The sequence below is a fragment of the Lycorma delicatula genome, chromosome 6 (genome assembly GCF_047948215.1).
Source record: "Lycorma delicatula isolate Av1 chromosome 6, ASM4794821v1, whole genome shotgun sequence".
Lineage (NCBI taxonomy): Eukaryota > Metazoa > Arthropoda > Insecta > Hemiptera > Fulgoridae > Lycorma > Lycorma delicatula.
The window spans coordinates 36,044,922-36,071,008 of NC_134460.1; the positions used below are offsets into that span (position 1 = coordinate 36,044,922).

A 26,087-nucleotide genomic window follows, 5' to 3' on the forward strand; every position below is an offset into this window, starting at 1 on the left:
GATAAATGAAAATGTTAGGGATGTTGCGGATCTTGTAATGCGTGCTGCTCAGCTCATTATACCTAAAACATCTGGGTTCATCAGTAAAAAACGTATTCCTTGGTGGAATAACGAATGCAAATTAGCGATGCAAGCATTAAAGAATGCGTTCAACAGATACAAATGGCTTCAGAATGAGGTGACCTTTGTTTCCTCATCCAATTTCTTCAACTTTTCTAAGTTTCATTTCTTAACTATCTTCACTTTCAGTGCTTTCTTTAAATCTCTTATCATCCATCATAAGTAGCATATTTTCACTATTGATATCTGCACCTGGTAATCCACTGGCTTTCTTAACAGCATTCGTATAACTTTCATATACTAAGATATTGTCTTATCTGATAGCATGTCTTGACCCTAGGGACTACCCATGTGTATCTCCTTTTTTCATGGTTTTTGAATACCTCCAATCTTAGTATTGCATTCTTCCATTAGTAGCTTACAGCAGCTCTTTTCTGATTTTATTACATCTTCAATTCTCTCATACATCTCTTCAATACCTTCTTCTCCATAATTCGATGTTGGCAATATGCTTGTACTGTAACTAAATCTTTTAATAATCCCAATCCTTAAAAATATTAATTTATCATTAATATGATATACACTCCATGCCCAATTAGCTACTTCATTCCTCATAATTATTATTACTCCATTTTTCCTTTCTTTCTTATTGAATAGAATATCGTAACTTTCTCCTCTCCTCATTTCATCCTGTCCTTCCCATCTTACTTCACTCAGTCTTAATATATCCATTTTATTTATCTTCATTTCCTTCTTGAGATTCTCTAACTTTTCACTCGGTAAAAAGTCTTGACATTCCATGTTCCTGTACACAATTGGCCCTTTAACTTCTTTCGTTGCTTCTTCCAGATGTCTAAATGAGAAGCTTTTTTAACTCTAGAACATTTAACAGTAGAAGCTTTTTTAACTCTAGAACATTTAACAGATAATATAATGCATGAAATTATCACTGGGAGCTTTAATACAGTGAATTTCTGTTGTCGTTTATATTCTAATACCGTTGACTTCCTAAAGAAATTCCTCTGCTTTTGTAGGCAGCTTCCCCACCATCAGAACAATAGTTCCCTGTATCCACCACTGCTCATCCTCTCTCTAAGGAGACCATTGACACTTGTAATGGAGAGAACTCCGTATACTGAGAGTAAGTCAGTCCCTTCATTTATTAGTTGCTTGTATATATTAGCAGTTGTTAATATATACAAATGTTACCCCCCACCTGAAGATCAGGATTTTCCTTCCAAATCTTAGAACTAAAACGTATTTCCCAAATTCTCTAGTTCTTTTAGAGAGGTGAACTTATGAGAAGAATTTTATTGTGTTTTGTTGCCAATTTCAGTAAAACAGAGAATTCTTTTAAAAATTTCCTCACCAATTTATTTCAAATATAATTAACACATATTTTTTATGTTATCGGTTAATGAATTTTCAAATAATATTAATTTTTTTAAAAAACTGATATTTTTCATCCCATTCAATGTGTAATAAATATGTGCTCAAATAATTTTCATTAACATTTTATGAACCGTATTATTGAATATTGTCGCATGTTAACAGTTCAGCAGGGAGATTGAGAGATAACACATGTAAAAATTCTTACAAATACAATTTATTATTGTAAAATAGCTTGTAATGTAAAAAACAGGTAAATTATAAATATCAAACTACAGTTTCGATTTACTGTTCATCTTAAAAGTGCTAATAAAATCATTAACAAGAGATTATAACTGTCGCAAAATAATTCACTTAACGTAAAAATTATTCACCTTCAATGTTTACAAAAGGAACTAGGTTACAGTTTATAAATGAATAATGTCACTTTGATCCCTTTTCACAAAGAGCTTCTCGTACTTAATCACTGTCCAAAAATGGAATACTCGTGACATACTTTTTGCTCATTTATTACTGAATTATCCTGCACGTTGAATGGAAATTTGTAAACTGAAATTCCTTATATCTCTGGATCTAGGGCTTAACTTGTAGTACCAGTAACAGACCTACCCATTTGTTTGTTCAATTATAATGATTTCTATTTCTGCACCTTCTCAATGCTTTTCTATAAATTATTTATAGAAATTTTTGTTTCTTCTAAATTTTTCTTTCTTCACTTTCTCTCTCTTTTTCTGAAAGCTTCTTCTCTACCTGTCAGAATATTTTCCCATATTTATTTTAATACCATTTCACGTGTTTATATATATATAATTAATATGACTTTATTTACAGCTATTGTAATATAATCTATAATTCTGTATTTTGTGATGCTGCTCTAATGAAGCTTTTACCATGTTGGGATGCTGCTTCTAATGAAGCTAGTAAATGTTGGTATAGAGTCTTTTTTTTATTTGTAGATTTACATGCCTATAAATTCCTGACGCCATCTATATAATTAGTTTATTATTATGTACTGATGAGAATAAGAGATCTATTTACATACAAACGGTTGTGTCACAAAAATTTACATCTAATCTAACAAGTAAACATTTTTTGTATTTATTCTCTTGTAAAAACTATTTCTTAAAGCTGTTTTTGAGTTGGCAAAATGTTATTGTTTTGATTTGTAACTAAAATAAATAAAAAATAATAAAAACGGTTAACTACTTGGAGGGAGCAGTGCTTTTTGGTATTTTTTGAAACTATTAATAACATAAAGATTATGAAATAATGATGTAAAATTTATGATGAGATAAAGATAATGAAATAAATATTTGCTATAAGGTTAAAAAAATGTTAGTTTTTTTTTCTTTTTTTGTTATGAAAGAGCGGGCATAACAGCTACGGCCGGTCATTAGCCTGGTAGAAATTGTATCGTATGAAAAGATGTCATGCCTGACCGGGATTCGAAAACACGGGGCACCTCCACTCGGAAATTTCGAGACGCTACCAACTCGGCCATGGAGGTAGGCTATTTGTGAATTTAAAAAATACGATTTGTTTACAAGTAAATGCTCGAACAGATTTACATACTGTACAGACAAGACATTACATTAAAAAATTAATTTCCCATCCGTATCGTATGTAGTTTCGTCACGAATAGACAGGTTGTTTTATCCATAGTTTCTGCGTGTCAATATTTTATCGCAAATCTTATTGCTCTTAAAATTCTTCTTTTGATAACTTTTAGGTTTACAGTATTAATTAATTTATTTTTCTAAGCTATTCAGGAACAACTTATATAAATTGTTCTCTTGTCTAGTTTAATGCTGTAAATTGGCATCAAGACAAACACGACGAAATAACTTCAAGCGAAAGTTTTGCGTAGTTTATTTCCATTTTATTTGTTGATAACTATTTAAAATATCTGTTTATTGTCACGTTTCATTGTTTTATGGCAATTAGTGAAATAACATTATGTGTGTGTGTATATATATATAGTTTCTACTAAATGCTACTAAGCAGCATTTTTTTAACCATATGTTAGAACATTAAATGATGTTATATAAAGTGTAGACATTAATTGATTTACATTTTCATTTAATGTCTTTTTTAACTGTATAATTTCATTTTCTACACTTTGTGGCGACTTGGATGTTAACCTACCCTTTAGTCGCGAATGAACTTGACTTATTTCTATCCATTAGGTATACATATTTTGTCCTGCACCGCGTATTATATTACTTTCTAAATTCATCAGCTACAATTTAACAGAGATACTTTTTCTTTAATTTTCTCCTACCTTAAAAATTTCTTCTACATAAGTCATATTTCTTAAAAATAAATCGTTTTATTTGTGTTTGTTTATTAATATTAATATCGTATAAGTTTTGAATTACTTAGGCGCGTATACTAACGGGTGTCCCAAAAGTCGCTTGATCGAGTAATAACAATATTTCAGAAACTGAAAACAATACTTGTGCTATTAAATAAACAATAAATTTTTTGTACATAAATTTATTATACTTTTTTATATCTTACAAAGTTGCTCAAATTGCTGCACATTTACTTGCATTACATTTTCCACAGTTTTTTTTTACACTTGTAACCAATTTTTGTACAGAAATCTTTGTTTGCGTTTAACTTTTTAAATTCATCTTCGATTATTTGTTTCTACTGTTGTAAATCTCTAGGCTTATGAGAGAAAACATTTTTCAAAATTCCCCAAACTGAAAAGTCTTACGGTGTAAGATCATATGATCTTGGTAATCAGTCAGTTGTATCACGTTTTTCGGATCCACTCGCTAAAGTTGCCGCCGATACATTCTCTCTTACTGATAAACTGTAATGCAGTGGAGCACCATCATTTTGACAAATTAAGTTGAATATTTTCTAACAAAGGATTATTTTGTATCTCAGGTAAAACTACCTCTTGTAACATTTCAAGGTAAGAATCACCATTACAAAGCTATTACAGTGCCATTAAAAACGTACGGACCGACATTACCACCACTCCATACACTAGTCCACCAATGATGGCTGGAACATTTAGTTTTTGCTCAAACATTTCGTGCGGATTTATGTCATTCCAGTACACACAGTTATGACGATCGATAAAACCGTTTACTTTAAAGGAAGCTTCATCCGTCCACAAAATGCGATTTTTAAAGTTATGCTCTAACTCACAGCGTATTACAAACCGTTCACAGAACTCAAGACGCCTGTTGAAGTCATCTTCTATTAAACTTTGATACGGTTTGGACAATAAGCTTTTAGTTTCAATGCTTTCTAAATAAAATGCACACTACTGTGAGCAATATTCAACTCGGCAGAGAATAGATTTTACGAATAGATTTCTCGATCACCTTTTGGGACACCTGGTGTCCATCCATTTAATGGATCAGTATCACACAAAAGCCATTTCAAATAATAAATGTTACTTGTTTACTCTTTAAAAAAACAACATCATATATGTAACAGGAGAAATAAGGTAGAAAGTTATTTTTATTCAGTAAGATAAGTATTAGAACAAAGAAGTAAATACTAGTAGTTACTAGTAAGTAAGTACTGGAACAATTATTTACGAGGTCTGTGTATCTAAATTTTTAGAAAGTTCTACGGTTATTGGAAATCCAGGTGAAGTCATCGAAATAGATGAATCGCAGTTTACCAAAAAATATGTCATATCGATTCGATGGAATAAGTAAAAAAGGAAAAGATTTGGCGGTTCCAAATCGCAACTGCGATAATAATACAGTCCCGGAAATTACAATAGTGTGCGATAAATGGTGCGTGCCCTTAAAATGTCATAATTAATTATAACTGATATCGACATTTATCAGATAAACTGAAAATGTTGTTGATCGAATATCCGGTCAACATACACTTCCAATAAAAAGTTTTTGGAGGTTGGCCAATTTTAACAAGCCCGTAATAATAGCACAGGAAATGTCATGTTGGACAGCTACTTACGTGAATTTCAATGATGCCGTCATCTTCATCCCTAAATCGATTCATTTGAACAAATTTTACATTTTATTAGCAATTGTTGGCCTCCTCGGTTAATTTTACAAAATTAATAAGCGTTACAACTTGAATAAGGAAGGATTTCACAATGTGGGAAAATTAAGAACCGAATACAAATAATTATTTAATGACAAAAAACTCTAGCACGAAAATTTATATTGTTTGTGCATGCGTTTCACGCATTTATTGTTTGTGTACGTCTTTTCGATTGTAACTTATGAACAGCTTAATAGATTTCTATATATTATAGTAATTAATAGGTAGTTTAACAAATTTCATCCTCGTAACTGCAGTAAACTCTCGATTATCCGCGGTAATGGCTGGAACGAAATTCGCGGATAATCTGCTAATACGGAAGGAAATTTGTAATGAAAACGTTTATTCGTAATTCGAACTTCCTGATATATTTATTATTAAAATGTATTAATCTTTAACTATTATAAACAAGCAATAAACAAAACTGAATGAACATTAAACTGTGAAAATTTTACTAGTGAATACAGTTAATATGGTACCTTATTTTAAAACGAAAATTAAATTTATAAACAAAGAAATCTTTTTTAAATTTTTTGAAATAATCTGTTAATTGCTTCTGTTTTTTTTTTCACTTCAAATGATGTTTTTGTTTTTTTTTCTTTATTATAAAGAGTGATTTTTTAGTCCTTTTACCCAATTGTTAATATCTGGTAATTTTTTTCTAAGAAAGGGAAATTTTGTTTTGTGACACGAAGTTGGTAGCGCAACTCAACCGGTATAGATACGGCAGTGTGAGTTGATTCTCCTTGAGCTGTGTAAACTTTTGTGCCGTTTCCGGTCGTGTTACGAACCGAATGTCTGTTACTATAGAACAACGAGTTTTCATTCTTGAACAATATTTTGTTACGAAATCGTACGCGAGTGTAAAAGAATCATTTCAAATTAAATTTGTTGGTGTTCCTTCGCCAGAAAAAATGTCAATTTCTAGGCTAGCAAACCGATTTCGAGAGAAAGGTAGTGTTTGCGACAGAAAACGTAATGGTCGACCAACTCGCTTGACAGATGACGTTTTAGAGAATGTGAAAACAAGATTGCTCAATGCTCCACGGAAAAGTTTACGAAAACTTTCCAAGTAAGTCGGTTTGTCATATTCGAGTGTTCAAAAAGCTATTAAAAAATTGAATTTGTATCCGTATCGCGTACGATTAGTCCAAGAGCTTCAGCCTCCAGATTTAAACAAGCGATTGCAATATTGCCGTTGGTTTAGGTCTCTCGTAAACGATAACGGAATCGAATTTTTAAATACAGTGTTCTTTAGTGATGAAGCTTGGATCCATCTCGATGGTTATGTGAACAGTCTAAAGTGTCGAATTTGGGCGGTTGAAAATCCTAACGCTTTACAAGACAAATGTTTACATCCTGAAAAAATTGGTGTGTGATGTGCGATATCTCGTCATCGTATAGTCTGACCCGTATTCTTCGAATAGATAGTAAATGGTGAAGTATACAGGAATATTGTGCGCCAATTTGTGTCCCTCCTGGAGCCTCAAGAACGGTATTGCTGGTTTCAGCAAGACGGCGCTACATGCCACACGTCTCGAGAAACCGTGGATTTTCTGCAAGAGTTCTTTGATGATCGAATAATAAGCAAGGGCTTATGGCCTCCAAGGTACCCAGACCTCACATCTCCCGACTGCTTTTTGTGGGACTATAGTAAGTCAGAGGCCTTCAAAAACAATCCTCACACTAATGATGAACTTAAAGTCAATATTACAGACTTAATCACGAATATTTCCAATGCAACTCTTAAAAAGGTTTCTGCTAATATGCTGAAAAGAGTCTGTGCGTGTATAACTGCAAGGGGTGGGTATTTTGAGCATATTCTTTAACAATTATGTAAGTAATAGCTTTTTATTAAATCTCTTTTGTGAGTAACAAATACAGTTTTTTATTCCACCTAAATTTCCCTTTCTTAAATTACATATAACATTCGGTAACAGGACTAAATAATCTCTCTAGTTTACGTAGCATTAGTTTGTCGGCTAGCGATGAGTCATTTTGCTGTTTCAAATATTCCAGTAGTCCGCTAGCGTATAAGAGTGCTATTTTGTGTGTAATCTTAGGGTGCGTAGTTGTCTCTTCTTCTCCATCGCTGTCTTATCCATCTTCAGCCACCTCTGTTAATGCTAACGATTTCTACATCGGTTAAATGGTCATATGTTAATTCATTTACGTCACATTTCAACTACTCAGAAATGTAATTTTCTTCCACATTCCTCTCCGACTAGTGATCTTGCTTTATTTGTCAAATCAGATACAGAAGTCGCAGATCGAATATCTGATTCTATAAGTTTTCTATAAATTCCATATGATTTCGCGAGAATAGAAGGTGTAAAGAAATCCCAGGCATTATTTCAAATTGAAGAGAAACTTAGTTTTCTCGTAGCCACTTTTCTCAACTTTTTCTCTCGTTTCTAATTTTTGCTGAATAGTTAAGACTCTTTTCTCGTTTTATAGCCATCATAAAAAAAAATCAAGTAAAAATTCACTGTACAGTAAAACCACACACTACAGACACAAGAAGTGGACGAACAGAAGACGACATGTGTACAGTATCAAAAAAACCCAGACTAAAGATAATATGCGCTGTAATCACTCACGAAAATTAATGGCAGACACAGGAAGTTGACAAACGAAAAACAACACGTATATTTTCTAAAGCAAACGATACACTGAACAACGCGATGATTTACTGATGAGTAACACAATACGTGCCGGCCTCCGTGAGTGGTAGCATCCCGGCCTTTCATCCGGAGGTCCCGGGTTCTAATACGGGTCAGGCATGGCATTTTCATACACGCTACAAATCGTTCATCTCATTCTCTGAAGCAATACCTAAAGGTGGTCCCGTAGGTTAAACAAAAAAAAAAATACATACAGTACTATCAAATAATATGCGCTAACGATTAAATTCAGAACACGCCAGTACGTGTTGACAGTACAAATACTATTACTATATTATTTTACTGCACATTTTTCGTGAAATTTTTTTGTATTCATGTTACTTTTTTCATACAGTACTAAATTTTCAGTTTTTGAAACCTCTAGCGGATAGTCTGCACTTAACCGATGAATAAATAATAATCGAGAGTTTACTGTGTATTATTTAACATTTATTTTGCTTATTGCTTTTTTCTTTTTTTTGTTTCCGTTGAATAACGATTTTATTCTAAGATTGAAATAGTACTAAATATCACCTATCCCTACAGTTTTAAAATGTAATTACATTTTGTTTAATTTATTATAATGAAAGAAATCCGTTCAGAAAAATCAGGAGAGATATCTGTAAAAGTATTCAACGATGATATAGAAGGGGAAAAAGTAGTACTGAAAATTATTTTAAAATTTAATTAATTTCATTAAATAATAAGTTTGATTATTTGTAATCAAATGAAATAAAGGCAGAAAAATATTGATATGAGATATTAGAAAAACTAAAAAAAAAACATGATATTTATTAACACGGAAATTTTTCAGGAATAGTTAAATGGAGTTTTCTTTACTTTTCTACTTTATCTGTTTATCACGTGTTTTTAACTCTATTCCGTTCTCTGCTAATCTTTAATTTTAATGTTTACACTACATAATATTTTAATCGAACTTCTTTGGGACTGTGATTTTGTGAATAAGAAAACTGTTGATCCCTTCTTTGGGCTTCTTAAAACCCTAATGATACATAAAATTTGATCATATCCGAACACTTTCTATAAATTTTGAGGAAAAAATATTTCGTTTTCTTAAAACGGTAGGGTAGACAGTTGACAGGTAGGAATTTTGTATATTGTGCTGTATTTATATTTTCAGGTATTTTCTTACACCTGTTTTCATTTTATTTATATTTAAGTGTTAAAAATTGTTCTTCCTATAAAACTAAACTTTTTCTCACAGATATATTTGAATAAAAAAAAAAAGGATAAAAAATCGATAGAGAACTCCGAACGCATTATTAGTCACGTATAAGAATGATAATTTATTCCTAAAATTCTATCGGGTCGGAATGAATTTTATCAGTATACAATTTTCTGTTTATTTATTAAGAAAGAAAAAAATCTGCAACTGAGATAAGTTGTTTTATCTTTGACCTTCAGTAAACATGAATTTCCGTTTTCGATGTATAACGATTAAACGCTCTCCCTTAGAGATAAAGGAATTTTCCTGAGCAGTCTCCCCAGGATTTGCCAGAAACATAAGGACGTAAGTTTCATCCGTGTGAACAATGTTACAGCCGGATTCTCTGTAATATTTTATGGCCTGTAAATACTTTATCCTTTTGTCCCGTACTCCTTTTCATCAATACAGAACGATTACCTTGGGTCTTTCGCCACTTAAAACTGAGATCTTGTAATATAATTCGAATTCTCTTTTCACTACCGTTAAAATCAATCCTTTCTTTTAGTGCTGCACGTAATAGCTCGGCTGTGTGGAAGATGATTTTCTGTTATGTGAAAGTTATACACCAAACACATATATAAAAATCGTCCAGTCCAGTTATGCGCTTGTTAGTCCCTAACAATCGCCGTGATTTTTCCCGGCGCTTGTTAGGGATTACGAATGGCTGAGAAAAAGAATTATGAAACACTTGATTGTCCGAATTCGTAGAAGCGGAATTGGAAAGAATAGTTTCTTCATATTCATTTTTAATTTTCGTAATCAGTCGGGGTGAATCGCCAATGGCTTCAGCAGCCCGATCTCGAGCTTTTGTTAGTGGGATCGTTTGGGCATTCGTTGACGCCTCTTTTTTCATAAAGTTATATACTCTCCAAACGATTTCCCTAATTTGACTATGAAGCACTTTACCTCCAAGTTTTGATACAAAATAAACGTCCTCCATGATTATTGGATGATTACAAATGCCGTAATTTCATTTTAAAGAATATACTGGTTTAAATTAATCAATCGCGACAGATACCAAATTTAACACATTCACTCTATGGTTTAAACAAAACAGGAACATGAAATTATTGCGCAAGTGTTCTGAAAACTCTCTCAAGACTGAACTGTATAAAGTGTAATGCTATTACACTTCAAATTCATGACATCATCATGCCAAGAATATTCAGCATTTCGCATATAAAATTAGTCACGACTAATAGCTTTTTTTTCCTTTTTTCCCTGTTTACCCTCCGGGAATCACCGTCAGGTATTACTTCAGAGGATGACATGTATGAGTGTAGTAAGTGAAGTGTAGTCTTGTACAGTCTACCCACCGGGTTGGTCTAGTAGTTAACGCGTCTTCCCAAATCAGTCGATTTGGAAGTCGAGAGTTACAGCGTTCAAAGTCCTAGTAAAGCCAGATGTTTTTACATGGATTTGAATACTAGATCGTGGATACCGGTGTTCTTTGGTGGTTAGGTTTTTTCAATTAACCACACATCTCAGGAACGGTCGAACTGAGAATGTACAAGACTACACTTCATTTACACTCATACATATCATCCTCATTCATCCTCTGAAGAATTATCTAAACGGTAGTTACCGGAGGCTAAACAGGAAAAAGAAAGTCTTGTACAGTCTGAGGTCGGCCATTTCTGAGATGCGTGGTTAATTGAAACCCAACCATCAAAGAACACCGGTATCCACGATCTAGTATGGTACAGTATAGTCTTAGTCTTCAAATCCGTATAAAAGTAACCGCTTTTTTTAGGATTTGAACGTTGAAACTCTTGACTTCAAAATCAGCTGACTTGCGAAGACGGGTTCACCGCTAGACCAACCGGATGGGGAACTAATAGACGTATAAATAAAATTAATAACTGTATCATATTGTTATGAAATAATACGTAAACGTTTTCATACGTAAGATGATTTAATTTGATTGTTTTGAAATGTATAAAGTAATTAGGATATGTTTAGACTACGTACAGTAGTCGTTCGTAAAAATAAAGTATTTATTATTAGTATTTTTAAATAAATTAAAAAATATAAATTGAATAACTCTGTCAATGTACTTCATATTATGTAAGTATACGGAGCTATAAGAGATGTTTTCGTAAAGTGCAAACTGTTCCACCAGTCCTATCATTCTATATATCTCGCACGCAATGTGGACAGCTATACGCCGCCCGCTATACAGTGACAATCTTAGTACGCTGTGATCGTATCTTCCAATATTTTTTTGAAGATTACCCTTCGTAGCGGGATTGATTTAATCGCTCTATTTAGGTTAGAATCCAATCTTTAATAATCTCTAAGCATAGAATACTTCTACTATATATTAACCCGACACTAAACTTGTTTTCTATACAATTTATGAATTCGGAGTCTTGCGTAATTTTTCGTTATGTTAACGAGCGTTGTCGATTATTAAAACACCCTGAGGTGAATGGTTTGATATTGACTTTTTCATTTTTTGTAGTTATCAGCATTCATGCTCTTCAGATATTGTCCTTGCTTTTGACCCTATTTAAAAATTAAAAGTGATATCAGCTTCGATCATTTTTGATACTTGGTTTTTATAATCATTAATACAGTTATTAGTCCAACCAGAATTAGAAAGGCTTATATCTTAATTCTTTCGGTCCGGATAAGAAAAATAACGAAAACCTGTGTGTGTTTTGCACGCGCGCGCGAATATATATATACATATTCGCGCGTATATATATATTCTCTCTCTCTATATATATATATATATATATATAGAAAGAGAGAGAGAGAGATACGTTCCAGTATTTTAACGAGAGTAGTGAGACCTCAGTTTTATAGAAGAGTGGGATTGCTTTCCTTTATAATACCGTAAGGTATAATTTTAATTTTAATATTATTATTTCTGAGTTGAGAGCAAAATAATAAACTGTATCTTTAGTAATCTTATGGTTCTGCAACACCTGGAACGTCTCAGGAAGTAGCAGTCCAGAAATTTAAGAATTAGATAAAGAAGGGATAACTTCCAATGACCGAAGCCACTTTAAAATAAATCGGTTCTTACAGTTCATCAAAATTAAATAAATTTTGGTAAATTTGAATTGGATGTTGTTACTATTTATTAGTTGTTAACAAATAAGATTTAGAAAAAATTAAACTTTCTTTTAAGTTTAATTAGTACGTTATTCATTGAAAAAAATTTAATCGAACTATATACAAAAAAAATTGAATTTTTCTAAAAAACTTTTAACTCTCAAACGTAATTACATTTCGGTGGATGATCTTTTTCAAATTTAGGTTGACCATTAATCATACATATAGGTCCATTCATTTAGGACCATTATCATTATCATTTTCATTATCATTCATTTAGGTCCATTAATCGAACCCCAATTATCAAATTTATACCGACCACAGAAATTAAAGTATAGTTAAAAGTAGTTAAATCGTTAAGTGTAATTAAAACAGATCTTTCAGCACTGCTATCTTAGTTATTATTTTAAAAATCGATTTTGATGCTAACGGCTCCCCCGAACGATGATTTGAATGGATAAAAGGACAATAAAAATGACTTATTATCCTCAATAAAAAATGGCCGTTGGCATTTTTATAAAGAAATAAACGACATACAGTATTTTTTGCGAACAGAAGCCAAAATTATTTTTACACCGTAATTTATTCTGCGAGACATTTTGCGAACGTTTTATATGTTATTAGTTATATTTTTCTAAGTTATTCAGTTATATGAAATAATAAAAATATGGCGTTTATTTTGATTACGTAACAACCATAATTTTTTTAATAATATATACTTTTAAATTTTATATTAACTGTCATATTTACTATGAATTAGTTACTTCAACTTTAATGTACATATTATACAATTTAATATATGTTTTAGGTACTAAAATATACTGAGTTTAGTAAAAACGAATTGTTAATAAACAAAATTTTATTGCGTTTTATAGATTTACAACAGATATATTAAAGTTTTTTTCGTAAAGACAAGAACAGACTGAATTAGCTCACACGGCTGTGATTTATTTAAAGGTGCTGAACGGGAGCTAATTCCGGCATCCCGTTTCTTGCTGCCTTGTTCAACTGAACCAAAAAAATCCAAGAACAATAAACTACGTCTTCTTAACATTTTTGTTTGTCTAGCTAAGAGATTACAAAAAATTATACATTATTTAATAAGAAATAGATTAATTAAAAATAAATAATAATAAATAAATTTATGGATTTTTTTTTTTACTTCCTTGTACGAAGTAAAGGAAATATTGTGATCCGAAAAATTTCGGTTTTCAACGGAATCTACATTTTGACCATTCCTGAATCCATTTTGACTAGTTTCGACGTGTCGTCTGTACGTACCTCGCATAACTCAAAAACGATTAGCCGTAGAATGTTGAAATTTTGGATATAGGACTGTTGTAACATCTAGTTGCGCACCTCCCCTTTTGATTGCAATCGACTGGACCAAAATTGTCTAAAAAAGCCCAAAATTCAAAACATTTGGATTTTGGACTTTTTCTTAACTGCAGTAATAAACCCTCATTGGGAGCTTTTCAACTATATATCATAAGTGGTACTTACTTTCATTGGTTCCAGAGTTATAGCCAAATGAAATTTTAATTAATGAAATAATTGGATCTTACAAAGGAAAGGCACCTCGATTTGAATCAGACTTCATATACGTATTTTTTTTTTTAAACTTTAATATTGATTTATTAATAATTATTAACCTCTGATTGTAAAAAAATATTATAATAAATAATAAATCAATAACAACAATAAAAAAAAAAAATGAAAAAAATTAGAAGTTAGCGAATTAAAATTTTACGTACTTTTCATTTTAATTAAAAAATTTTTACAGAGGTTAATAAGTATTAATAAATAAATATATTTAAATTTTAAAAAAAGTTAAAAAAAGGATATGTATATGAAGTCGGATTCGAACCGATGTGTCCATGTTTACTGATCCGACACGTTCTCACTTAACATTACATAACTACTTGAGCGACGTGAAACAAAATTGATATGTAAACTAATATAAAATGCTGATAGGGACACCACAAAAAAATGTGATGCAATGTGGTGCTGTCTACCACATTACATCACATTTTTGCGTTAGCTCTAAGAAGAGCTGTTGGGTCCGGAAGCTGGTCTCCAACGAAGTCGGGGAGTTGCGGCTCGTCAATTGAAGTCAGACCGGGCTTCTCCTCAGCGGCAGTTGGGTTTCCATTACAGCGTGGCAATGGTGACCCCCAGAGCCCCGCAGTGTCAGGTCGGCGTCGGTCGTCCTTCGCCGGTGCGGCCGAGGCGGTTCTCCCCGAACGATACCACGCTGGGTCGGCTATTGCTGCTAGCAATAGCAGCAAGAGCAATAGCAATAGCAATCACCCTGGCCGGCATCCGCCGGCCAGGGTGATTGAAGCCCGGCGAGCTGGAACAGGAAGGTAGCGTCCGCGTACGCGTCCAGCGGTTCCCTTGGCGGGCCGGCCAAGCCTGCTGCTCCGGCGGGGATGTTGGCATCCGCCGGGAGGTCCCACGTTGAGGCGGCCAGGGAAGTTCTTCTGTCTTCTCCAGGTGGTGGTCGACGATGAACTGAAAATTCACTCTCGTGCACGCTCTTTTATTGGAGCCTGAGAGTGGGCTCTTTTATTGGGCTGTAGTGCTCCTATGGTGGGAGAACAGCGCAGTCATCTGCACGGTGGGAGTGTTCTTGTATCAGCGGGTATGTATACTGTGCGCCAGCTCACATCGTTGCTACTGTGTTCCCCCGCCGATATTAAATTAGGCATATATGTGATAACAATATGTATATATATTTATTTATAAAGCACTATTTTATATATATTTACTGCTTTACCCATTTAACAAAGTAATTGAACGTCAAACATAAAAAACAGGGTGTTTTACCCCAATTTATTAATTTTACACCTAAGATTTCTCAAAAACTACTGTAGTTACAGTTCTGAGATCTACGTTATTCGATTTTTTAGGTCAAAAACCATTAAGAAATCACAAAGTTTGCGCCTTAATTAACCTCCTAAAAATTTCAGACCACCTCATTTCACCGGGGTAACTGAAATCCGAGCAAACATTTTCACTTACCGTAACTCGCAAACGAAGCATTTTAGAATATACGTTTTTATGAAATTTTTCCATTATTTTCACGAGAAGAATAGGAAGAACTTCGTGATACATCTCTGTTTGTGTGTGTGTGTGTATATATATATATATATATATAAAGCAGTTTTTCCTTCAAATCTATTGGTGTCTTTGTGCAATCTTTTTATGGCAACAATTAAATTCAATAGAAAGCCACTTATCTCTATTCCATCCTGCAGCTTAGATCGATTTGCATTGTCAAATGCCTTTACAATGTTGAGAGAAGCTTTATTCTAAAATTAAATTCCCCTCTTTTTTAAATTATTATGTTCTTCTTTATCTGAAACCTATTAATTCTTACATTAATAGATTAGCAGCTGCAGCTTTTACCCGTTTAGTAGATGTAATGTGATTTAATAAATCTAAACAATTAATTAATGTTTTAGGTTGGCATCAACTTACCGCTTACATTTCAACTTTTAAATATTTTTATTAATTTTTTTGTACATTATTTAAATTATAAATTGTTTTGCAAACAAAAGTCTATATAGCAGCTATAGCTATGTAAAAGGGAAAGTATGGTGATCGGTAAAAATTGAGCATATCCGGTTTTTCACCGAATCTTCACGAATTGACCCCTAAGAACCCTCAGAAAACCGAAAAATGGCATCGAAATTTCCTCGACAAAATGTGCGTGTGTATGGTGTGGTTTAAATCGCCTTATATGTCCAGAACTAGTTGACCGATTTTGACCAAACCTGGTCAGATTACTTCTATATGAGGCATTGATGCTATTAAATTTTCAATTCAAAAGGTCAGGGGGGACAAAGGAAGAAAACCGAAATCGTCTCCAGATTTTGTATATATATATATATATATATATATATATATATAATTATAAATATTTATATATATAATATATTTATAATTATTATATATATTTATATATATATAAATTTTCTTTGATAATTTTGTGAATATTAATAAACCAGTTCTGTAAAAAACGTTTTGCCTAATTTCACCCCTATCCCTAAAAATGGTTTTAATGTTGATGAGTTATAGAAGGCAGTTCAAGGGGTGATTTTTGTTCCATTTTTAAAAAAATATATTTGTGTACAATTATTAAAAAAAAAAAAATATAAAAATAAAAAAAATAATAAAAAAAGAATCAGTTTTTTTTACACGGATTTGAATACTAGATCGCGGATTCTTTGGTGGTTGGGTTTCAATTAACCACAAATCTCAGGAATGGTCGAATTGAGACTGTACAAGACTATACTTTATTTACACTAATATATTTCATCCTCTGAAGTATTATCTGAAAGGTAATTACTGGAGACTAAACAGGAAAAAAAGGTGGGTGGTAAAATTAAATAAATGAAAAATATTTAAAGTATAAAAATTTATTAGTACCGCCACATCCGTGCGAATGAAATACGGTATGCGCGCGCCCTTTAGTTAGAATCATTTAGTTAAATAAACAAAAAATATTGTATTTAAATAAAATTATTAATATTTTTAATTAAGTTGTGTGTGTAAGCCGTGCATCAGAAAAAAGCCGAGTGACGGGAAAATCCTACAACTGTGTTGTCAGCTTTTTTTATTTAAATTGAAATCCATCTGTTGACGCAGAAATACAGCACCAATCTGTTTTTATGAAATTTTATCAGTAAATTCAAATTATAACCAATATCTTTTTCAAAAATTGTGAATTAACATTTAAAAAAAAATAACAGAAAAATAAAAATTGAAAACAAAGTTATTTCTCTTAAAAATTGTATTATGTTATTACAGTGAAAGTAATCTAGAAATATATTAAATGTATATTTATATTAAATCTTAGGACTAAAATGCAACGCCGGTAGTTTTGCGTTCAAAGCGGATGATTATCTGCAACGTCGAGTTTATCTACAATTTAAAATTCATACTAAAAATAGCGAGATCAAAATTTATTCTCAGTAGGAGCGGATGCCAAATTAGAGTAATCACATAGAAACATGAACTTATTGACGGCCCGAGTTATAACACTGGAAACGGTTCCCTGAAAGCTATTCTTAAGTCCTTGATATTCAAATAGTCTGGCGAACTATTTTTAAAAAAGACATTTATGTATCTATTTTTGTTAATTGTATATAAAGTCATAGATTATTGTTAAACGACAACGATAAGTTGTACGAAGTTATTTTAAATGATGCATCAAGAAAAAGAAACTGATATTAACGAAGAAGTAAAAGATATTAACGAATGAATGAATGACGCCATTTAATCGATTTATTTACCTTGAAAATTGTAATAATTTTTTAAAGAATGGTAATATTTACAACATTAGTTGTAATTTACTTATTCTGTTGGCAACTACAAGCCTTATTCTTAATTAGTTAAATTTTATAAGATGATAAGCGATTAATTTTGAGGCTAGTGACGAAAGCTAAATCTAAACGATATCGAATTCAGAACCTTCCATATAAAGGTCTGAATCCATCTGCCTCTCGACCGAGACCGATAAAATTTATTGAATTTGTAAATTTGAATCTTACTCAAATCACCTGCCACGAAAAGCGTGCATTCCTTCCTTTATTAAACGAAAATTCTTCAATATCTTTACCACCATGAAATCTTCTGTACAATATTATTTCATCTCGAGCTAGAAAATGAATTGAAACTTAGTCTAAGATCACCGGCTTCACGTTCACACTTGAGAAAACAAAACGTGTGTAGTCTTTTCTCGTCTACAAGACCCTTTCGTCAGACCCTGACGTTAAATTTTTAGGTTTACTTTTCGACAGTCGTCTTACATGGGTGAAACACATAAAACAGTTAAAGACAAGATGTTTAAAAATACTAGATATGCTACGAGTCCTTAGTAACAACATATGGGGGGGGGGGGGAGCTGATCGATTACGTATATTGCGTTTTTATTATTCTTTATATCGATCCCGTTTGGATTATGATTGTATCGCCTACTTTTCAGGGCGTTATACTGTGCTTAACATGATGGTTGCTGTACGCCACTCTTTTCTTCGTCTTACCGCTGGTTTGTTTAGATCAAGCCCTGTCGCAAGCATACTAGTTGATTGCGGTGAGCCATCGATTTAGTATAGATGGAACCGATTGCCAGTATCTTACTCTGTCTTAAAGGACAACCAGATTACTCGATTCTTAAAGCCGTCTTCGCAAACCCTCATTTCCAACGATATGAGAACCATCCACGTAATACAGTACCGATGGGTGTTCGTACCCAGCGTTTAATGTACCTTTTACATTTTGACACACCTATTTTCCCAACCTATCCCTACTCACATCCTCCATGTGACTCGATCCCGTAAATTTTAATTATGACCACACCATACATAGTAAAAAATTACTCTCGTCTTTCAGCAAACATTTTACCATTTTCCATCTTACAAAAACCCAGATGCAGTAGTATACATTGATAGGTTGAAACAAAATGATACCATTGGATGCGCTTTTTTTGTAAATGACACCTGTCATGGTGTTTGTTCTATCTGGTATTACAAGTGTCTATAATGCTGAAGCCATCAATATGGCTTTGAATATCATTAAGATTTGTATTCTAGACATTGTATCGTCAACAAAATTCATAATACAGTCGCAGAGTTGAATCGTCACAACACAAAAGTGAATTTCTGCGGGATCCCTAACCCTATGTGGGAATCCTGGATAACGAACGAATAGTATACCCAGATGGATCGAAACAGAATGATTTCGTTGTATGCACATTTATTCTTAATAGCAGAATCTATCTGTTTGGTCTGCCTAATATTACAGATATATTTACTGCTAAACTGTACGCTGTCAATAAGGCATTGAATATCGTTAACCCAAAATACCGTCATATCCTTATTTGTAGCGACTCGTGTAGTACACTCCAAGCTTTACAAGATTTTTACTTTAGACATCCTTTTGTTATCTATACTGCATCGTTAAGTTGAACCGTCACAACACACAAGTGAGTTTCTGTTGGATTCCTACCACGAGGGAATTCCAGGTAATGAACGTGCAGATTTCGCTGCTAAAGACGCATATAATAAAGACGAATCATAAGACGCAAATGTGTGTTGCTACTACAGATTTTATTAATTCCATTAAACATACCTTTCGAAAAAGGTGGCAAGGTGATTGGACTACTATAGTGGATAATAAACTCCGACCCCCCCCCCCCCCCCCGCCGGGATCTTTGACTCCGACACGTCAAAGATACGGTGTTACCATGGGACTCTTCGTGCAGAAAAATTTTCCGAGAGGAAGTGGTCCTGTGCCAGTTGTGATTAGGGCATACCCGAGCTAGCCACACTGATGTCAGTAGAAAACCCACTACTGTACATACGATGTAACTGCCGCTTAACTGTGCGCCACATCCTTGTGGATAGCATATGTTATGCAGCCTTACATCGCAAATTTAAATTACCGAGGACATCGTTGCATCCTAGAAATGACAAGACTGTACTAGATCCGGTATTGTTACTTATAAGAAGAATCAAAGTACTTCATAAGGTTTGATGGTTTTACCAACCTTAAATCTTGATTTTATTTTTATTCGCGTTACATATTTTTTCCTAATGGTTACGTTTCTTTTATTATTTTAGTTATATTATTATTATTATCTTAGTTTTAACCTTATTTTATTAATATTTTAACATCTGAGAAGGGATTTTCTTGTGAATTTTTTGATCCGGATAATGATAAAGCGAAAGAGTTTTTTGAAAAAAAAATGCTTTGAACGGTACCAAAAATTAATTTCTTACTACTTTTTATTGATTTGGGGATGCTAGAGTGTTGTAAGACAAAGGATTTCAAAGTAAAAGGTTCTGTTTTTTCCCTTTTAAAACGTTTTTTGAAAATGAACGGTTTAAGTATAGTAATATTAATTTTGTATATTAAGGCGGTGAGAGAAGAGGCGGCAAGGATATCTGAACTACTTGGACACCATAAAATAAGGCATTTTTAATAGCTATAAAATTGCCATTTCATCTTATTCCTGAGGCGATACCTAATGATTGTGCCGGAGGCTTAAAAAAAGAAAAAAAAAGAACTATAAAACATTGACATCATCTGTGAAAAAGTTTAGCTGTTAGTTTCGTGGCTGATAAAAACAAAAAACAAATTAAATTGTATTCTACTGATTGCAAATCCAGATGCTTTTGTTTAGGAACACAATTACTTTTGGGACACCTATCCTAATGTAACAACTACAATGTTGTATTTTTTTTTAAATGTATATGAATTGATAAAAACCCTTTTTTTTTATTTCAGTCATATCTCAGCTACTTATCAATTGATTTGAATAAATGAGTGTAATTTTTTTTACAATAAATAGCTTTATATTTTATCTAAAAATATAATCGATAAAAGTTACATTTACGGAGCGATTAATAGTTAAAAAGTTTTAATAACCGCCTTTTTTTAAATTAGATTTTCAAACTTATTTTACGTGTACTGTAAATTTTACTAAAATATTTCATTTCATTCTTAAGATACAAATTTTTACTGAAAAAATACAAAATGCCGGACAGAGAGGAAATAAAGGGAAATACTGCATATTTTTCACATGAATCTTTTTTCATTATTTTGATGTTCTCCCGGTTCACTGTCAACAATTAAAGGTAAACTACCCCTTGTTCCTCCAGGTACCAAATTTTATTTAATATCCGGAAGGGAACCTTCAGTCCAAAATTCCTAATGTATTTGGTATGAAAATTTTACCCCTACCCGTTTACGGGGGTTTGAATAAGATCATACGCCATCAGAAAGTATATTAGCTACAGAATATTTATTAATTATTTGAAAAAAAATTTACCACCCTTTCGAGTAAAATTTTAAGATTCGGAACCCATGAGGTCGTTGTGTGACCAAAATTAAATGACATCTGTGTCCTAGACACAGAAATCATCGTGTCAAATTTCATTCAAATAGATTAGATCCATACCGTCTGGAAACATCAAGAAAAAATTATTCAGACATAATTCCTCCCGGAATTTTCCATGTTAAAATTTTTTTTGAGGGTTTCTAGAAGCGTCAAGATCAGTTAAAAAATCCGAAATGTAAAATATGACACGATTAGCACACTTTCCCTTTTATACGTTTTTAAAATGTGTATCTATTTATATATCGTATAGAAATCACTTCTGCCATTGCAAGCTAATATATGTACATAATCACTGGTTTTAAATAAATAAAAAAATACTAGTTTAATTGAATTAAATCATATGCAACATTGAATAGATACAAGAAAAAAACTGGTTATATTGAATTTGAGGTTGAACTTAATACGTATTTGAATTTAATAAGAATTAACTTTTTTAAATATTCACAAAAACATATTTGAATCTAACTGAATTTTAACGTTTGAATCGTTTGCACAAACATATTTTCATTTTGAATGAATGTTAATATTAATTTATTTATTGCTTTACTACTGGAAAGAATGCTTTTGTTTTTGAACAATAATAATTAAATAATGTATAGAATAAGAGGAAGTTGCTGGGCTACAGCACTTTATCAAAGAAAGAGGTCAATGTGATGTTTTGACTAAACGATCGTATATATTGGATTTTTGATAAGAAGAGTTATTAAAAAAAGATCGACAGCGATTTGTATTTTAACTTTGAGGTGACGAAGGCTTTGATTGTAATATGTTAACACAGTTATTTATGTTAGGTGATTTTAGAACAGCGAACTAAGTGCGGTACGGGTACAAAAATAACTAGAAACAAAGTGCATAGAAGGCCGCCAGCCTAGTCTTGCTTTACGACTAGCTTAATTCGTACGTGGCGTACAGTGTGAAATCTCTTGTTTTGCGACCGACAGTTAATTAATAGATAACGATATGGATTGAGTAAGAGTTATTAGGAATGTGCTAAATATTTTTTTCGCGGTATTCGTATATCTATATTTGATGCTGTAGGATTACCTAACCTTAGCGCTTGTGATAAAAAAAATAATAAATGTAGTAGTCGTTTCATTTATACTTTCGTGTGAAATGAGACAGGTTTTGTTTAATTAGTGGTGATATTTCATATTTTATATGCGAACAGATTTTTCTGGTGATTTTAAAAACGTGTGATAACAAATTACAATTAGGCTATGTAAGTCTTGTGATACTATTTATTAACAACGCTTAATGATGTCCAGCAGCGGTAGTAATAGCGTGAAAAAAGCAATAGGAGGCAGTATCCACAGGATTAGAGAATTCGAATTAGAAAAAGTAAGCTTATATTTAATTACCTTACCGGTAAAATTAATTTACAGAGAGTACAAGAAAGGAATGTGAATTTTTATTATTATTTTAGAATGTTTGCGTAAAGAACATGAAAATGTTGACTGTATAGTCTAGATGAAAAACTGATGTATCATGTTAATATATTAAACAAAAGAACATGCTCTTAGCCAGTCTTTACTGTTTTACTTATGTAATAATCAGAAATCACAAAAAATAATCAAATCAGTAGTGTTGTAGTAGGTTTATAAATAAAAATGTAAATAAATTGGTAATAATTAAGTTTTGAAATATAATAGAGTAGAATAAAATTTTTTTAGAATGATAAATTTATATATTAAAAATATCTTTAAAATGTCTTAGTTATTTTTTATTAATTATTCATTTGTTAATCAGAAAAATACAAAAATAACTTACAAATTTTAAAAATAATAACAATATAAATTTAAAAAAATCATAATTTAAATTAAGCTCTAAACTGTGGGAGAGGAGGAGAGGATAATCTTAAAAAATCTGTTATGCAAGGACAGTAATTAGTAAACCAAACTCAGAAACTTAAGAAAAATGAACTACACATTAAGTAGTAAATTTTTTTTTAGATATTAACGGCATTTTTTGTTGACAAAGAAAAAATTTGTAAGTAGCCAATTTTTTTGGTTGACTTTTCCTCAAAGTATTCAGTCAAGTACTATAAGTACAGTTCAAATTTATAAGTACTATAGGTTTGTTCTGTTTTAAATTTGTAATAATTAATTGAATATATATTTATAGTAATGACACTGATGAATTAAACTTACTCTGAAAATATTTCAACAAGAAACATAAACAATTTGTCAGCTTTATGAAGCCACACTTTTAATTCTTTCATAATATTCTCTTTAAAAACATGTTAATAGAATATAGTCAATCAAAAATCGTGCTTATAATTAATCAGTTGATCAGAGATAAACCTACCAGGTTGGAATAGTGGTTAAACTCATGATCGCAAATCAGCTGATTTTGAAGTCAAGAGTTCTAAGGTTCAAATCCTGGTAAAGACAGTTACTTTTATATGGATTTGAAACTAGGTCATTGATATTGATGTTCTTTGGTGATTGGGTTTAGATTAACCACACATCTCAGGAATAGTCGACTTGAGACTGTACAAGGCTACACTTCATTTACATTCATACACATCATCCGCACTCATTCTCTGAAGTAATACCTTACGGTGGTTCCAGAAGCTAAACAGAAAAAGAGAGGAGTTAATCAGAGTTAGATGATATTCATTAAAATTCAAATTACAACTGAACCAAAAATATTTTTAATAGAACTGTTTTATTACCCAGTTAAACTGAAGGTAATCATAAAAAAAATTGTTTTGTCATTCATTATGGTGCAGTTAATGACTTTCTGATTGTGTAACATAATTAATTTACATGAGCATGCCAGTTAATTCTTCATTTTGAAATCAACAGGTTTTTTCAAATTTAATACAACTTGTTTTGTAATTTATTAAATGATCTATTTAAATTATCATGTTATGAATCATTATAGGAAAATAAATTTTATAACACAAGATGTGGAGAGTTTTTACTGACTAGACATTATTTAGTGATATGTGTTTTTTGTTATTCATTTTAAATTTAATTGTGCTGATTACCTTGTTATTTTGCTATAAAACAGAAAAGATTAATTATGAGATACTGAGTGGGATGAATCTATTACTAGGAGAGAAATTCACAAAAAAATAAATAAGAATAAAACAGGTGTAATGAAATTTTACATAAAGGAGTATAATGAAGAATTAAATATTAAATTAGGGGAATGAAAATAAATGAAAAGGGAGAATTTTGTTATTTAGATAGTAAAATTACAAATGATGGATGAAATAAATCAGATATCAAAACTAGATTGGCACCAGAAAAGAGAAGTTTCATTCCAAAGAGAAATCTGCTTGCATCAAATGTAGATTCAAGAATTAGAAGAGTTCCTGAAAGTATTTGTGTAGAATATAAAAATAATGTGTAGAAAGAATAGAAAGAAAATATAGAGACCAATGAAATTTAGATTTATGGGAAAATGTTGAAAATTAAATGGGTTGGTAAAATTTTAAATGAAAAGGTCTTGAAAAGTGACCTTGAAGGAGTGGATAGAAATTTGTGGCAGAATGAACAAAGTTGAGCCATGTATTAAGACATCCAGGTTTAATTAATTTGGTCTTGGCGGAGTTTGTTGAACATAGTAAAAACTGCAGAAGACAAAGACCAGATTGAATGAAATAGGTAATAAATAGATGATGCAGAATGTAGTAAATATGTTTCAGTTAAAAGATTAGTACGGTACAGAAAGGATTGGAGAACAGCATAAAAGCTGTCAACTGACTAATGACTCAAAAATGGAACAGAAAAAAAATATCTGTATTGAGCACTGGATGAGAAGGATTTAAAAGGTGTAGTGGAAGGAAGAAGTGTTCAAATATTAGATGATATCAAGATGGAATGGAAGTACATTTATATATAATAAGGTTGGAACAGCATCAATTGGCTTAGAGGCTGACTGTATATATATATTTTTTTTTTTTAACCTCTGGGGCCATCATTAGGTTTTGCTTCAGAGGATGAGATGAATTATTTGTAGCGTGTGTGAAAATGCCATGCCTGACTGGATGAAAGGTCAAGACGCTACCACTTGCGCTATGGAGGCCGGCGTATTGAAATCTGCCAGACAAGCAGAACAATCATCATTATTTTTATAAGTTTAATTCTTTACTACTAATAATTACTTCATTAAATTAAATACTAAGAATACATATACCACTTAATTAGACTATGTACTTTTTTTTAACTGGAAAAAACTATTAAAACATTTTAAGTCACTCTCAGTCTTATTTCAATTAAAACTGACTCTGATGACTTTATTATTGCAGTCTGTCACATTAAGAATTAGTAATAACAATAAGTTATCAATTTAAATTTATTATTTTTATGTAAAATATTGTCTAAATTTACATAACTTTTTACCTAACAAATAAAAATCTCCTTTATTATTCAATCAAATTTTTGGTAAAAAGGGGAGATGTTTACAACAGGGTATATTTTTCTCTTTTTAATACATTTAATAGTCGATTAAATATTTTTTAAACAATATCGATCTCCATGATAGAGAGGTAGCATTTCATCCATTTTTCAGGAAAGTCCCACATCAGATTTGAACCCAGACCAGGTTGAACATTCTTTATATGTTACAGAAAAAAATTGTCTTAATATTCCCATGTAAAAGCTTTGAGCTTACATGTTGAATTAGTCTTAAAAAAGAAAATAAGAAACATCTGAGTTAATTAAATCAAATATGTATCAGACTTTTCCATCAGTGTATTTAGACAACCTACCTACAAGTGTATTTA

General features: G+C 31.8%; 1 protein-coding gene across 2 annotated transcripts in view; it reads left to right on the forward strand.

Moving 5' to 3' along the window:
- The window catches only part of LOC142326841 (serine/threonine-protein kinase meng-po), a 72,068-nt gene that overhangs the window by 7,752 nt on the left and 38,229 nt on the right, over positions 1-26,087 (forward strand). The window contains exon 1 of one of the 2 annotated variants that reach the window (XM_075369573.1): positions 22,216-22,690. The exons of the other annotated variant lie outside the window; for it this stretch is intronic. Coding sequence (XP_075225688.1) covers positions 22,607-22,690 — 84 coding nt within the window. The 5' untranslated portion in view covers positions 22,216-22,606. Of the gene's footprint in view, positions 1-22,215; positions 22,691-26,087 lie in introns of those variants that run through there. 2 annotated transcript variants of the gene reach the window in all.